This window comes from Amphiura filiformis, chromosome 20 (assembly GCF_039555335.1).
Source record: "Amphiura filiformis chromosome 20, Afil_fr2py, whole genome shotgun sequence".
Lineage (NCBI taxonomy): Eukaryota > Metazoa > Echinodermata > Ophiuroidea > Amphilepidida > Amphiuridae > Amphiura > Amphiura filiformis.
This window is the reverse complement of record NC_092647.1, coordinates 47478512-47495836: the sequence shown is the minus strand read 5'-3', so window position 1 is coordinate 47495836 and position 17325 is coordinate 47478512. Positions and strand designations below refer to the sequence as shown.

General features: G+C 34.3%; 1 protein-coding gene across 2 annotated transcripts in view; it reads left to right on the top strand.

The window, feature by feature from the left end:
* The first annotated feature begins 6820 nt into the window (after positions 1 to 6820).
* LOC140141864 (uncharacterized) overlaps positions 6821 to 17325 on the top strand; it is a 125136-nt gene continuing 114631 nt past the window's right edge. For both annotated transcript variants that reach the window (XR_011857469.1, XM_072163736.1), the window contains exon 1: positions 6821 to 7138. Coding sequence is in view for 1 of the 2 variants with exons in the window: in XM_072163736.1 (XP_072019837.1) it covers positions 7017 to 7138 (122 nt within the window). In the remaining variant the exon portion in view is untranslated. The remainder of the gene's footprint in view (positions 7139 to 17325) is intronic.

Below are 17325 nucleotides of genomic sequence, written 5' to 3'. Positions count from 1 at the left end.
ATAAATTTAAATGAACCTGATTGGAAGTGTCGATATCTTGGCGAAAGTTAGTCATGTAGTGGGACTGGCGTAGGCCTTATTTTATTTTTGCAGTGGGTTGAGTTACTTTGATAATGCTCGCTTCATCAGTGATCCATGCAAAGAAGGAGTGCCATTTGGAAATATGTCATCAGATTCAGTAGCAGTTGGCGCGTAAGTTAAAAGTTACAAACAGAGAAAATTAAAAAACAAACTAGGCAAATTGTTGCACTTGGATCGTGTATGTCAATAAAAGAGGTGATATTACACGCGTTATGATTGGTTGAGCGTAACCTTTGGTGCTTTTAATGAGGAACTTGCCGCGCCCGATTTGCAGACGATAATGAGAGCGCCAAGATCTTGTCGCCTGCTCATATTCCAACAACGTACGGGTAGTTCAAAATGCCATTACTATATGCTACAACATTAACTTGCATTTAATTTACTTATATGTTGCATTTATTTCTGCACATTTTGACACCTCATTTGTAGCAATTGACTAAATATTGACGTCACAGCGTACATTTAAATCAATGTGACCCAATATTTCAAAGTTGCAGTAAATTGTATTGATTTTGTATTCAGTATAATGGAAGGAAATCTGTGTAATGATACCTGAGTGCTTTTGTATTGTAAGTGCAATTTTCAAATCTGGACCTCACTACATTAAATTGACCGGTGTTTTATTGTTTTCTGGGCTATCGTATCAAATGAGGTGTCAAAATGCGCAGAAATAAATTCTGCTTCCGACGCAATTTACAGATTTGTAATACAATAGCCCCCTTTTGAGTAATGGGCATTATTTAAGGGGGGTTAGTTACTTTTTTTGAGATGTTTATATGAAAGCGATCTTCGACAACCTTTCACATTTACCGTGTTCATTCAATCTATGCAGGCGATGCATCCTTTCACCCGGGCCTTTCACCAACCCAGAGAATGTGCAGTTTGTTGGTTACTATACTTCACTCAGTCATGTCATATTTTAAGACGTAGACATGATTTACCCAACGGCTAAACTTAGTCATGCTATGTTTTTGTCATTGATAAATTGCAACGCCATGACACACATATCTGAGATATGGTATAATAATTTATTACATTAATTTTGTTTGTTTATTTAATTATTTATTTATTTATTTATTTATTTATTTATTTTTTATTTATTTATTTTTTTATTTTTTTATTTATTTATTTAATTATTCATTTATCTAAATATTTCTTTCTTTCTTTTTTCTTCCTTTCTTTCTTTATATTTGATTTATTTGTTTCATTTATTTATGTTGCATTAATTCAGGTTTCACTATTTAATGGTACGAGTTTGTATATGTTCTCTTATTCATTTGCTTTGATTTAAAAATTGACCTTTTATTTATTGACCTTTTATATATTACTTAAATGTATAAATCACTCACTAACTCATTGACTCACTGTTTCACTCACTGACTCATACAATAACTCACTGACTCACTCACTGACTCGCCACTCACTCACTAATTTGTTTTGGTAAAAACATTTATGTTGGACGCGACTGAAGTTATAGCCTATGTCTTCATTGGTTTGACCAAATGGCATTCGACGGCATTTAATATCAAAAATTAATCCGGATATGCATCTTTTGTTTTACTTTTTATTTTTTTAAATCTAATACTAAAGTTTTCATTTACTATTCCAATCATAAACAAAGCATTGCATTTATATTTCAATGTAATGTATATCCCTAAATATACGCAGCATTTTCCGGCAGGCTAAACCTTGGGCTAAACTACATTCATCTGTTCACCTTTCAAGGTTTATCATGATGTCACGGTAGAGACAAACGTCTTCAGGAAGAAGTAAGATTTGTAGGAAGTATTAATTAAAACAACTTAATTACACATTAATTAAGTGATTTAAATGAATGAACTGCTACACCTACTTCTGCCTACATGTGATACTTTAATTGTATAGGCTTTATTATTTAATACGGATTTGAAGCGATTGGTAATAATAGGAAACATAAAATGTAATAACGAGTAAGCAGAGACAAAATAATGCATTTGTCATCACCGTCATTGTGAAATCTTATTCAATCAATTATATGCCATTATCCAGTGGCGGCGCCAGAAATTTTTTCGGAGGGTGGGCAGGGGGCAGGGGCAGGGGGAAGTGAATTTCAGGAGGAAATCATTTTGCGTAAAATTGCCGCAAAAAGTTGACATTTTCGTATTTTGGTGGTTTTAAGGCTAACAAGGCCTTGAAAGCTAATAGTAAATAGGGGCAAGGGAGTCCAGCAAAGGAGACAAACAAGGAAGTAATTAAACAAACATATACCTTAATGTGGTATATTTGCATGAACTACTTGAAATTACAGTAATTTTTCATTTTTGTTTTCATTTCAATTTTATTTTTACATGAGAAAGCCCAGATCAGGCTCTTGAGCTGGTCTTCCCTATTCAGTGATCTCAGCGCAAGTGTAAAAAATTTAAATGGTTTATAAATTGCTTAAAAGTGAAGGATAAGTCATTCAAATTGTTATTTAGTATTTTTGAAGTATAATTTGGAGGGAACCGAGGGGGAACGAGAACCAAAACATTATTTTTTTCCGGCTTATGACAACTGTGTCAAAAATCAATACGGTCAAAACGCAAACAAGTAAAAATATTGAAAAGTCGGAATACTTGATGCGAAAACGTCGGAATATATACTACAATCTCGTGTGTTATATTTTATAGACAAATCGCCATTTTTTTGCAAGTTGTTGTTCATAGTTTTGGCGTACAGCATTACTCGTTGACTGCCGATAAAACGCCCAATAAAGACTTAGTCACCGGACCGCGCCGGCCAGTTAAAGTACATGCCCTATCACACCACTCCACACCATACATAAATTCTCCCAGTCACATTTCCCAAATATGAAATTAAAAAAGTCAAATTTTAATTTACTTCTTTTAAAGTTTGGCAGAGGCGGGGTTCGAACTCACGGCGCAACGCTTAGTACTCTATGAGCCTAGCGCCTTAGACCACTCGGCCACTTGTCTTGTTGTTATTCATTTGAAACTTATTTAAAAATATAATCGCTACCACGTGACAAGCAAAGACAGAAAACGTATTATATTTTGGAATTGTATCATTAATGTGTATTATAATAGAGCTACCATTATTTATATTGTTGAATTCTCAAGCGCATCATTTCGAATTGGGTTTTTATTCCTAAAGCCCGATACTGACTCCACCTGTACATTTTAATTTCATCGCTGGATGCTGAGATGTTTGAAAAGCATCGCAGCATCGCATACCGCTGCGAAGTGGAGTCAGGATCGGGCTTAATTCGAGCCACCAGCATCCATGGTTCGATGTAGAAAGTCTTTCCTATTCAGAGGAAATATTGCAATTACACACCTTATTGCCTTTTAACAATAACCAATGACACTAGCACGTAATTCCAGTCAAGCACCAATCTTTAATCCTATTGTTGAAGAGGATAATAAGCTTATACTTATGTATAGCATTCGTAAAAAAGCTTAAGTCTTTGTTTGCTTTGGTTAAGTCCTGTTCAAGTGGTGGATTAACCAACAATTAACAATGAGAGTACATTCCTGAACCTCGTTCAGTTGGCGATGATTTGAAGTGACCGCCAATTATGACCATTTGATATTTAATAGGGGCCTACCAGCAATGTGGAAAAAAAGAAATAATGTAGTGCCAAAATAATGTACCCTTTTACGGAAGGAGCAAAGTTTAACAAGTTACAACTCCGCTTCTGCAGTACGAATGTCAGCGGCGAATGTCAGGTTATTATTTCCCAGTCTTGAAAAAAATTGCAGGCAGAGGTGGGAATCGATCTCGGTACCTCCCGGTTAAAAAGCACTGTGCAAAACCACTAAGCCAACTAAATATCTGTCGTGAGATGCTTGACATTAATCTTTGATATTGCTGATTGGAACAAATCGCGGAATTAAATCAGTAATAAAAGAAGTAGATTCTTATTTAGCGGCCAAATTGGATAAAAGGGGAAATATTTGTCCCTGCTCTAAAGAAAATATAGGTTAGAAAATTATCAAATAAATTAAAATTAAAAATTGAGACTTTATATTTATTTATTTCACAAGGCGGCATTTTCACAGACAAACACTGTATACGCTAAAAACTCGACTCTCATTACTAGATGATGGCATAGCTCAGTGTTAGAGCATCAGACTGGTAATGTCAATATCGTTGGTTCGAATCCGCCTGCCAGCAATGGTTATTATGATTTTAATGCTACGCTACAATTTGTTCAATTTTTTTTTTTTTATTTTTTTATTTATTCATTCATTCATTCATTCATTCATTCATTCATTCATTCATTCATTCATTCACTCATTCATTCATTCATTCATTCATTCATTCATTCATTCATTCATTTATTTATTTATTTAAATAATTTGATATATTTGAAAGGGGTATTTGAGCAATTTGAAATTTTTACCCCCGTATAATCCTATGGGGTCATTTTGAACCCACCCCTCCCAAATTGCCAAAACCTATGAGTTTAAATCATACATAATGATCAGTACGTCAATCATGAGTGAACACCGGTTGGTCACTGCATTTATTTGGGAATGGGTAGGCACTGCAGCTTGATTCACCATCCACAACATGATAATGTGTGCACATGCTACATTATATACTTGTAGGCCTATGTTGTTGTTGTTGTTGGTGTATAAGTAATGGGCCTTGCAATTGAAATGCCTCAAGCTTTTAATCCGATATGCAGATTATCTATTTGTTTTCATGAATTGGAAGACATTCTTTGATGTATTACTGAGCTCAATGATATAAAATTACTGGAGTGTGAGGTCAGCATAGTATTTTATTAACAGAAAGTATAGAGGCCCTGCATGAAATTATCGATTGGCTCCAAACAAAGGATTTGAGCCGGTGTCCTTCACCGTAGTTATGGCGGAGTGCAGTCCATTCAATCAAATGTTGTCATCAACCTATTTGATTGCAATCATGCTTTTGTTGAATGCATTTGAGTAGTCCGCCATATTTACGGGATGATATGTCACATGCAAGGCCTCTATTCTCCAAATTCATTTCCTAATGTATGTGAGAATGATACAATAATGACATGATGAACATAGTCATTGATGCATCAGTTTTAAAATAGACTAGGCGGTTTACCATATTTGGCGGTTCTCGGCTGGGCGCGATTACCAGGCTGATGGTGACATGTCCACATGACAGTTTTTACTAATTTGACCTCAGATGACCCCTGGCGACCCCAAAATGACCTTCCAAAAATTTGGCTCTAAATGTTGACTGTACCCACCAAGTTTCATGCCCATACGTTAGGTTTTAGTAATTTGACCTCAGATGACCCCTGGGTGACCTTGGATGACCCCAAAATGATCTAAACTTATAACTCTAAATGTTGACTGTACCCACCAAGTTTCATGCCCATATATGAGTTTTTAGTAATTTGACCTCAGATGACCCCTGGGAGCGGACCCCGGTGTCAGATGACTTTAAAACGAACATAAACATCTTCTTGACAGGACAGAACTACACCCACCCACCGAGTTTGAGCCCCGTACGACCTAGTTTCATGCCCATATGACAGTTTTAGTCATTTTCCTCAAATGACCCCTGGGAGGGGCCCGGGGTCGGATGACTTAACGAACATAAACATCTTCTTGCCAGGACAGAACTACACCCACCCACCGAGTTTGAGTCCCGTAGGACCTAGTTTCATGCCCATATGGCAGTTTTTAGTCATTTGACCTCAAATGACCCCTTGGAGGGGGCCCCGGGGTCGGATGACTTAACGAACATAAACTTCTTCTTGCCAGGACAGAACTACACCCACCCACCGAGTTTGAGCCCCATACGACCTACGACGGCCTCACATTAGCAGTCACAGACAAAACCTAAATCTACAGAATATATCCATTACTCGTCTCGAAAGAGCTCAAAATAAATAACTTAGAAAATTTTCTTGATGTCCTTTAACATGTTTCCATAGTTAACCATCGTTAGCCATGGATATCTATGCTGTAGAACTGACCGGTGACTAAGTCCGATTTATTGGGACGTTTATCGACCATCAACGAGTAATGGGGAAATGTGTAAAATGCATTGGAAATGGTAAAATGGCGTAGGTCTATGTAATGCGTTCACTCTTTATGTTTATAACATTTGTATATCAACCTAACCTGGCAATTAACTTTACTTGACTCTATAGCTCTATTTCAGGTGTTTTGCCGTCGTAATATCCGTTACCCGTTGACCCTGGCCTGTAATTACCGTCCATTCACCCCCTCAAGTTTAATTTTACTCGGCCCCCGTAAAGACAAAAATAACAAAAACTTACTTTCCTTAGTTACTTATAAGGTATATCGGGTCAGTGGGTGTAAGTCTAAAATGATTTGACCTTGATGGACATAAAAACAAAAATAAACTTATTAGACCAATTTTTATGACTAAATACATTTTTTTCAAACTTTTCTAAAAGATACAAAGTATGTAATACCTGTACGTGCGTTGCTGATGATACCAGTATAAAACATGGAGGCTGATATTGTCCTCCCAAAAAGTATCGACAGCAGAATGCCTGCACACAACGTAATCTAATTTCACTTTTCGTTCTCTAAATTTAGCTTTGTGTATTAATTATTACTCTCCTATACAATTGCCAATAGCATTTTTCCAGAACGCCCTCTTTGTATCTGTGTAAGCGATTGTGGTCCAGTCATCAATGAACTTTTTTTCTAGCCCACATAAAAAAAGTTTGTTACTTTACTTGCAGCGTAGTTTAGTCAGTCAGTCAGTGACTCAAAATAGTTCAGGCAGGACGTGTATGGAAAGTGACTAGAAACGTTTCTCTGAACTCTAGCAACAACCAGAGTTGATATCAACCGCAATATGAGCTGAATGGTTTGATAATAACCATATCTGTCTATATACTATTAATTTATTTATATATTTTTCTACCTTGGACTTCTGGACATTGAAGACATAACTTTTGATTGGTCATCATGTATACTTGTAAGAACCCGCTTGTACGTATTGGATTATATTTAGGATGTTTAGCAGTACTATTTGTTACCGTGTATTCAGCAGAACTCAAACCAACAGGACAGAATGTATGCACACAATCGTAAGTATATAGGCCTATACTATTATTTAAGTTTATTAATTGTTATCTTTAAGAAAAAAGCAAATGTAGTTATTAAGAATATTAATGCATATATCTTAAAGTCAGAACTTTTTTTGGTTCTACAAAGAACCCAATATTGAAAGCCAATGGGGTTCTTTTTAGCCAAGAAAAAGGTTCTTTGTAGAACCTTAAAGCTTGAAGAACATTTAAGGAACCTTTAAGAAAGAACCCTCAAAAGGTTCTAGGTAAAACTTTATCCAAGAAAATGATTTTTTAGTACGAACAAGGGTTAACACTACTTTTTACTTTTCTTAACTTTGTTATGAATAAATTAGAATGTCCCTAGGCCTATTTAAATCTTTAAGGTTCTTTATAGAACTTTTTAAGGTTCTTTTTAGAACCTTATCACTGCATAGAGTTCTAAATACAGAACAAAACAAAACAAAAAGGTTCTAAGTTGAACCTTTTTTTCTAAGAGTGTATTAAGAAAATCAATTCGTAGTCGTACTAACTTGAAAACCATCTTTCTACGACTTCTTGTATATCCAAAACTTGTTCAACACTAATAGCATAAAGTTATGAAAAGCTATAGTTTGTATGCCGAATTGATTTACGTTAACAACAAGACTATTTCACAGCATCTGAGCATGTAGTTATTCCAAAATATGCTCGTTTACATACAAAAATACTTAGAGGGAATTGAAACCATGCTATATCAGACTTTTGACGTACTATGAACTCCAATAGTAAAATATTACTGCATGAATTGAATGCAATCTTAAACCAAATTTCTTTCCACATAATTTATATAATCAATTTACCAATTGCAAAAATTGTATCCTTTGTTGTCAAATTACGAAATGCAACGGCAATAGCATTGTACAGGTATACCCATACTCACGATAAATCTTAAATATTTTGGTTTCTGGATTTGCTACTTTGACATATTTGATGGATAGAGAATCACCGTCATCTCATTCAAAACATTATCACATAATTTCGTAATTGCTTTGGATGAGATGTGATGATTTACATAAATGCTGATTGCAGCGTGCATCAGCTCCCCGCATCATTCAGACGCGTGAAGATGCTTGCTGTAATCTTGGACATACGATTTCACAATTAGGTTTGCAATTTTTCTGATTAAAACAAAGTATGTTTACTATTTCATCAACGCGATACTGAATTTAGCGATCAAATATCAAAATAACAGAGGTTTCTTCACAATTACCAAGAAAGGAACTCATGAAATTCCTCACACATATACAAAATAATTTATTATTATTCTCGGCACGTCTTTTCCACATTATTCCACACAGTATAACCCCTTTACATTAATCATTTTATAGAATCACCAGCTATTTATCACCTTTATGTTAAACACTATTTTAGAAAGAACCTTTTTTCTCAAAAGTTTGCCTAGGCTACTTGGTATATTTGATATTACACAAAATCCGCGTAACTTGTTTACTAGTGCATTGTAAATTATATTGACAACTCTTTAAAATATCCTGAATGATGATAAACTATTGTGACTGACATCATTATAACCATGATAACTGCATTTTAATATTATCTAATTTACTATCTCAATAATTTGCATACAAAAACAAAAAACAAAACAAAACAAAAACAAAAATAAAAATAACAACAACAACAAAAAGACAAAAAAACAAAAAAATGAAAAGCTCAAATCTGTTGGGAGTGTCTCTTCGATCCGCTCATCTTCAATTCTCATCCTCTTTTCGCCTCCATCTCCAGAGAGCTTCATATACACTGTAAAAATAATGTCTTGGCGTCAAATGTAAGACATGTCTTGGCAATAGACGTGTCTTGAACAATAAAAATATAAGAAAATAGAACCAATAAAAACATAATCTAAGACACAAAGACACGTCTTTCAGCCAGACATGTCTCCCAATTGATGACAAAAGACACGTCTTAGAAACCCGAAGTGTCTTGCATAAAAACATGTCTTGTGAATAAGTGTTTTGCAAAGAGACGTTACATTTGAACATATATCTTGTAGTACAGAGACATGACTTTGTGTCTAAATAGATACATGGCTCCCAATTGATGACACATAAAGTGTATTTTGCCAAATAACCATTTTTACAGTGTACGAACCAGTCTGGCATTATATACCAATTTACCTGGAAGGACTAACCTGAACCTGGTACCCTAAAGACCAAACAAACAAACAACACAATAGAGCAACATCAAAATGAAACAAAACAAACGGAAAGTTAAGATCATTTAACTCATCCCACGATGTCAGTAACATTATTTTGTGTTCAGTACGTCAGTAGCATGTTTTATCTACGGCTATTATTAAACTATATTTTCCTGTCAACTGTTTTGATTCTGTCCTGTTTTATAGAAAAGAACAATAGGTCAAGGGTTTTGTTATACATGTCATAATAATAGATAATATCGGTAGACTTGTTGGGCGATAAAGGAAGCTATTCAATAACAAATTTGCCATGTTGTTGGCTTATTACTGCTATACAGAATGTCAGCCAGGAAGCCAAACTGTAACTTGTTGATCATATGGTTATGGTGGAAGCATATTCAATTTTTGTCTTTGCCGTGACTGTTAGTAAATTGTATAAATTATTAGGTATCATACTCATACCTGACCAATGCTGACCAGTGCCGCATAACTCTTTCTCAAAGTTGCTTCACCATATTCACATAAAATTCAAAGACCAACGCAAATTTTTTGTGATATCCATTGTCATTTCAAATGATGTCCGCTATAATGAACATGAAACAAATAATTGTACAATTAGATGGGACCAATTTTATAATAGATAAAAAATTTTGGAAAGAGTTTGGGGAGGACGATTCTCGGATGGATTACACTTTCAGAAAAAGGGTTCTAAAATCTATCCTCGATATTGATTCCTCAATGGTTTTGTAACGAACCAAAAAAGTTATAGGCCAAACATGCTAAAGATCAAAACAAAAAAATGATTCTACAAAGTGTTAAAGAACCCTTTGAAGAACTTAAAATGTTAAAGAACCCTTTGAAGAACCTAAAAGGGATCTCTCATTTTAAAGAACTTTTTTCTTTGGGTGTTCCAGGGCAAATAAATGGTTCTTTAAGACTCTTATTTCGGAGAGTGTTTGTCGAAGGCTGAAGTAACTTTTTGGTTGATTTTTAAACTAAGAATAAAAGGCTCTATCTAGTAGGGTACAGTAAACAAGCAGATCTTCTCCCACTTGGACATCAGAACATAGGAAGTTCACGTTATCAAGTGACCCCTCTGTATTTAACTTCACACATTATCATTGGCAGGTTGGTTGGGTGAAAGACCTTCGTGACAATTTACATGCCAAAATTTCCCTGAAAACTACAAAACCACCACGCAAACTTTTCAATCCTTATTAAATTTCAACCCTTCTAACATGTTCTATGTTAAATTAGCACGGAAACGATAGGAAATGAATAGATCCCGAGCTCTTCCATTCGCTAACATGCCTAATGGAAAGTATGCAAAATCTGACGAGTTGAAATATCATCGGGTTGAGATACGATAATGGTTCATATTCTTGTCTTCTATAATCTTTAAAATCAGACAATTCCGTTATAAAATTGATTCACGGTGTTACTCGCATCCGTAAATTCTAAATAAAAACATATTTACGACAATTCGGCCAGTTAAAAGTTGATTATGTATATAAACGTATCAGCTTAATGAAGGAAATGGATTCAAAGTGCATCATATGCATTCAGGGTCTGAACTGCAGGATGGTATGTTTCAGAATAGAATACCTAAGTTATTGGAACACACAGTTTCATATACCTGATATGCCTGAGGACAGGACGATGATGACGATGATGACGATAAGGACGATGAGGACGATGAGAACGATAAGGACGGACGATGAGGACAATGAGGAGTAAAGGACGATGAAGACGATGAGGACGACGATGAAGATGCGGAGTACGATGAAGATGACGAGGACGATAAGGACAATGAGGATGATGAGGACGATGAGGGCGATAAGGACGATGAGGAGGACGATGAGGATGATGAGGACAATGAGGATGATGAGGATGCATGAGGATGGTGACGATGGTGAGGATGATGAGGATGATTGATGAAGATGATGAGGATGATAAGGATGATTAAAATGGTTTAAAAGAAAAGTATATGCTTTAATTTAGACGTTGAATAACCAGATGGCGATCTTTTAAGGTACTTTTGTTAATTTGTGATGGAATGGGAATCCGCCAGGATAAACGGGATAAATATAATAAAATAACGACTTACCCAAATACTCAAATAATGTTCATTACCACTTTTAAATTAATTTTTACCAAATAATAAGGTAATAGTCACCTGCATAAATATTTATAATTATATTCCAAATGTATCCAACCAACTTAAATTTTTCAGAACTTTTGTTTTGTTATGATAATTATATTTCATTTCATTTCATTTCATTTCATTTCATTTCATTTCATTTCATTTCATTTCATTTCATTTCATTTCATTTCATTATAAAATAAAATAAAATAAAATAATATTTATTATTATTTTTTACCTAACTTTTTGTATTTTATTTCATTTTATTTTTCATCTTGTACTTATTTAGGCTGATTTTGTTACTCAAAGACCGCACGAATTCGATAGTCTCCCGTTTGCTCTATATCTCGAGGCAATTTTGCTGTTGATATCGAAACCAAGGCAGGCTATAGGCAAGTTCAACGCCAAGTCAGTTAGGCTACTCTGTCATTACTTCTTTGAGTACACAGGTACCGATAATGAGATCAGTCATCGTTCCTTGCTTACTTTCAACATGGAAGTTGTGTGACTTAGCATTCAGTTATGGCGTTCAAATTGCTTCAACATACATGAATCCGGAATAAGGTTTGTCTATGTGTCCCATGATTTCAAGCCCTACTACTAAAAGTATTTAATAGGACAAGCACCTAGAAAGGACCCTATAACATGAGAAGGCATATTTGGACTCTGTGAAGATTTTACCTAGGCTTATAGGCATATGGCAATAGCTGGCAATCTATCAAAACTAGATATATCAACTAAATTACAGAAAACGTTTAAATGTCGCGTTTTTTAATAAAGGGTATAAAACGTAAAAGTAACATTCAGAAAATATTTGTAAAACTTGCTGCAAAACATTCTAACATAATGTTATGAAGAAATATTTTACAATATTACATTAACTTAACAACATTTTAAGTGTTGTAGTGGTTTTTTTTTCATATAAAACGTTTTAAAATTGTTTTCATGACCGTTATTACATAACCCGACATTTAAATGTTATTAAAACGTTTTGACCAAAACCAAATCACATTTATTACATATTTATAACGTTTTAAAAACATCTTTGTGTTTACTGGGAGTGGGACGGCTTTTTTTCTGGAACACCATTCTTGGAAAGATTTGGCTTCTATCTGCTGTTGTCACGCAGCCAACCCTGCGTTGTGAGTGGGCTAGAACCAATTTACACAGAATGGTATATAAGCATGGTAAGGGGCTTAGGTACCCTCGCAAATGCCACATTGTTTGACCTGAATTCATTATTTGCCATTTCCAAGTTTTCAATTGTAAAACCACTCTTGAATTCTATGCATAACACGCCACTATCGTGATAATAGAACTTTGGTTTTGTTACAATAAAAAGTTGATTCCTCTATTGACGACTTTTTGTAAACGATATGCACTTGAATAATGCACACATTGTCTATTATGCATGTTTGCTTGAACAATTAAGAATAAAGATTAACAAGTTGTCCACATTTTTGTACAATTAATGGGCTGTTATTTGTTTGGGTTCAACAATTAATGTAAGTGTAATCGGAGGTAAATAATACACTGATAAGTGTTTCGTTTTTATAGTGCGGTACGCCAAACTTTATTCATTGATAATATTATATTTATAAAATGATTTAAACATTTCATTAAATAAGCAAGGAACAAAATAGAGTATCAGGAATACGATGCGGAATATATGAGTGATTAAATTGAAATTTCATGATTGAGAAATAAACTCTAAGTTTATCGTGTAAGCGTGATTATCTTGAACATAAAAGGGTTCTTTGATGGTCAAGAAACGTGATAATCAGGTCCAGAGACAATCTCAAATCAGGATAACCCCCGGAACAATTAACTGTCATCGTATCGCTTATCCACTTCCCATTACACTGCTTCCAATTTACACCTTTTCCACCAATTTGATCATTTTAAACAAGTAAACAAACAATATTTGACATGAAGTATAGATGTTTTTAATTAAAAGAATAAGAGCTTAAAAGTTGTTATACAGACAGGGATTATAATGATGATAGGTTTAGAAATTGAACATAATTGGTCATCTTAACGGTAGTTGGTGTCGAAAGACTGATATGAAAGGTTAAGTCCTTAATTTCTGCATACGACATAACCATGATAACCATGAAACAATTTGTATCTGAATATCTGATTGTAGATACAAATCGATGGATATGGAGGAATAAAAATCCCTTTGAAAAGGGATGTGCTGTGACAAGGCTGTTCACAAAGAAAAACACATTTCTTTATAAAAAATTTCAAAACAATTTTGAAGTGTAAAGATTAGGATGGTTCAAACCTTTTTGGATATTTTGGAAGGTATAGTAATTTTATCCATTTCTTGGAGGAATAAACATCTCTTACAAACCAGGGCATCGAAACAATTAGCCATTTACAAATATTACAGCCCTGGTAGAGTTGTAGTAGATGGAAGTATATTTATAGCTTTGACTATTTCCATGACATATCTTATTAAGCTAAATAATTACCATTTTAATTTCAAATGAATTTCTGGCAGTTTGAACATTTTCTGAACGTCAGGGAAATGGTTAGATTTAGAGCGAGCTGTAAATTGAATATTAAATCTTACGTTCAATCAGATGATTTCATGACATAATTTCTAACTTTCATTTTGACTCAATTTCATATTATATAATACATCTATTATACTCTTCCTTAATGTAACAGCTCCGCGGTAACAGCAACATAGACATGATCGTAAATTTATTTGAAATACTCGATCACTCTAACGAGTTTGAGAAAACTTCTTAAGTTGTACCACAGAGCTGTCTATGAACGTCTGTGTGGAGATCGGTTATAACACCCCTTTCAAGATCATCAAGATCGTGTTTCCCAAAAACAGAATCATAATCATATTACCGTATTCTAATACTATACTTAGCAACTACTTTGTCATAAAATTAAAAGAAGTGCATATTCTGGTAAAGGAATTAGGTCTTGTGGTTTTTAAATGTGTAAAAACAAAAGTATAGGTTTCAATTTGACCTGAAATACAAGAACCACGAAATCTATTTAACAGTGACTGGTGACGGTGGTTTTAAAGTTCATGGAACATGTATAATAAAATGCAAATAATTATTAACTTTTATACAATTGCTGAACTTATTTAGAAAAATACAAATGACTGTTTTGCAAACCTCATAAAGTGTCGTCAACGTGAACACTGGTTATGACATTATTCGCAAGTATAAACATTTTTTAATTTGACCATGATTCGGCTCAAACTTACATTATATTATACATGTATACATAATCAATGTGATATAAATATGCTTTAGATTTTGCGTGGATTTGAATACTTTGTGGTATTTTGTGACAAGACCCACCAATGCTATACCGGAGGGAAGTGGCTGTATTTTACACGCACAGGGTTATGTTGGTACCAGATTTATAGTTACTGAAATGCCTGCTCACATCATTTGCATTTTCAGCATAATAACAGGAAGGAATTATTACTTTGCGAAGGAAAGTGGGACTCTGTTTGACTAAAATACTAAAAATTGAACTAACGCTAACTCTATTGCATTTGACATTATTGACTATCAATTTCCGTAAGTTAAGGGCTGGGGTATGAACGTTTGGACAGTATTTATTTTGGGACATCAGAGCACATCAGACATATCGAATTGCATTCTGAATACGAAGAATGTCATTCTGATATCAAATAATTTTGATTTTTGAAATTCGCAATTTAATACACATTTTATGGCAAATCATTAAAATTGATATTTTGATATTTAACAGTACTTGAAGTAAACTTTATAAATCTGATGATTTATACTTAAAGTGTATGTAGGTGGGATGAAAAGCCGACGATCAATTGAAAATTTTGACCTTTCGTATTGAAGATATGGATTTTTTTCCCCAAAACACCAAAAAAAAATAGGTCTTTTTGGGAAAAAAATCCATATCTTCAATATGAAAGATCAAAATTTTCAATTGACTGTCGGCTTTTCCTCCCTGCTACATACACTTTAAGAATATATCATTAGATTTATATAATTTACTTCGAGGACTGTTATATATCAAAAATTTGAAAAATATCAATTTTTATAATTTGTCATAAAATTTGTATTATATTGTGATTTTCAAAAATGAAAATTATTTGATATCAGAAAGACATGCTTCGTATTCAGAATGCAATTCGATAGGTCTGAGGTGCTCTCATGTCCTACAAAAAATACTGTCGAAACGCAATAAACGCTCATTTTAGATCCCTTAAGTTAACGAAGGATATCTTGTGAATCGAGAACAACCAGGCGTGCTTAAACTATAGGCTAATAAATCGGAATCTACCCAAGTCCACAATTTATTAAAAAATGTTCTTATCATTAAGCATATTTTAGGAATTTCCTTACAAGAATCCACAAATTGGTCGAAACTTAGACAGCAACCGGAGACTGTGAATGTTAACATTACATACATCTGATTTATTTTATCCAGTCTAATCTAAAATTAGCGATATTTCAAGCTTCAAAAAATCCGACGGGGCAAATAAATCGCAACATATTGCATGAATGCCAAAACTTTATACTGATAATGCTCCTGAAGAGGTACGATCATTTTTTAAGTGGTAATATTTACAAAGTAACATATTTCATATACATATGGATACATATAATTCCACTTGAAAAAGAGTGCAAAAAATCTTCTGAATTGAATATCTTTTGTACTACTTGATCAGAATGTGTGCTAACTATATCGCTTTCCATATTCTGACTTCCGACCTTAAATATTACATTCAATTAATCTATTAACTTTAAAAAATAGATTTGCTTACAAGAGTAAACCTAAACCTTTGGCAATTGTACAAAAATACAATTAATATTTTTAGATATAATTATAAGCATGATCCTTCTTGACTTGTGTTTCATGGCACACGTGAAAAAAGATAATCGTCATATATCCTATAAAAATGATAAAATAGTTAGGCCTACAGAGTATCAGGATATCTGTTCCAAGCTTCGCCATGCAGCTTTTATAGCTGGTGTAGATGGAAATCCAATGCTGTGGTAGTCATGGTAGTTGGTAAAATTGTTGACAATTATGCATGCATCCCTTTCTTCGAATTCAACTTTGCCGGTTACTCGAGACCGTAGCTTACGTCATGTTCTATAATAGATCTACGTGATAAACGTTAAAAATAGAGCGCATGTTCTCTGCAGGCAAAATGGCTAATGCCTATAGCTTGAAATTGCACTGGACAAGGAACTTACTGCTTCAGTTGTCCCGGTCCACCTGTATGAAACTTGGAGAGCTGATTCAGGCTGCGATGGTTAGGCTGATTAGGGTTCTGTGCCTGTATTCTGGGTTTGATTATGGATGTTTGGCCAAACGCATTATTGCGAAATAACATTCATTTTCTGGTTCATCTCGCTCGCTATGCACTATAGTAGAACCCAATTAGTTTGCTGACCCAGCTGTTGCCTTTTACCACACAACATAATCAACATTAAAAGACCAGGTTAGAAGTACGCATCGTATATTATTCATCGCCAATCTTTAATGAGTTTGTCAAGTTCAAGTTTCTGTCATATAGTAGCAAACCTTTGGCAACTGTTTCATGCTAATGAGAAATTATGACTAGAAACATTAAAGTTCACATCATGTAAAATGGCTAACACGGTCAGCATGACATAAGGGATATATTTCCATTGTCACGTTCCAAATGGCAGCTCCTTCTGCTATATCAGATTTAGGGCCTTTTCCATTGCCACACCCTGTTCACTTGGTCTGACTTGAGGACAGAAACTGTGCGAATGTTTTACTCATTTTGACTCAAAGACCACTTTTTACACTCTTTATACACTCTGCATAAGAAGAGTACAATTGTACGTAAAACTGAGTAAAAAGTTACATAAA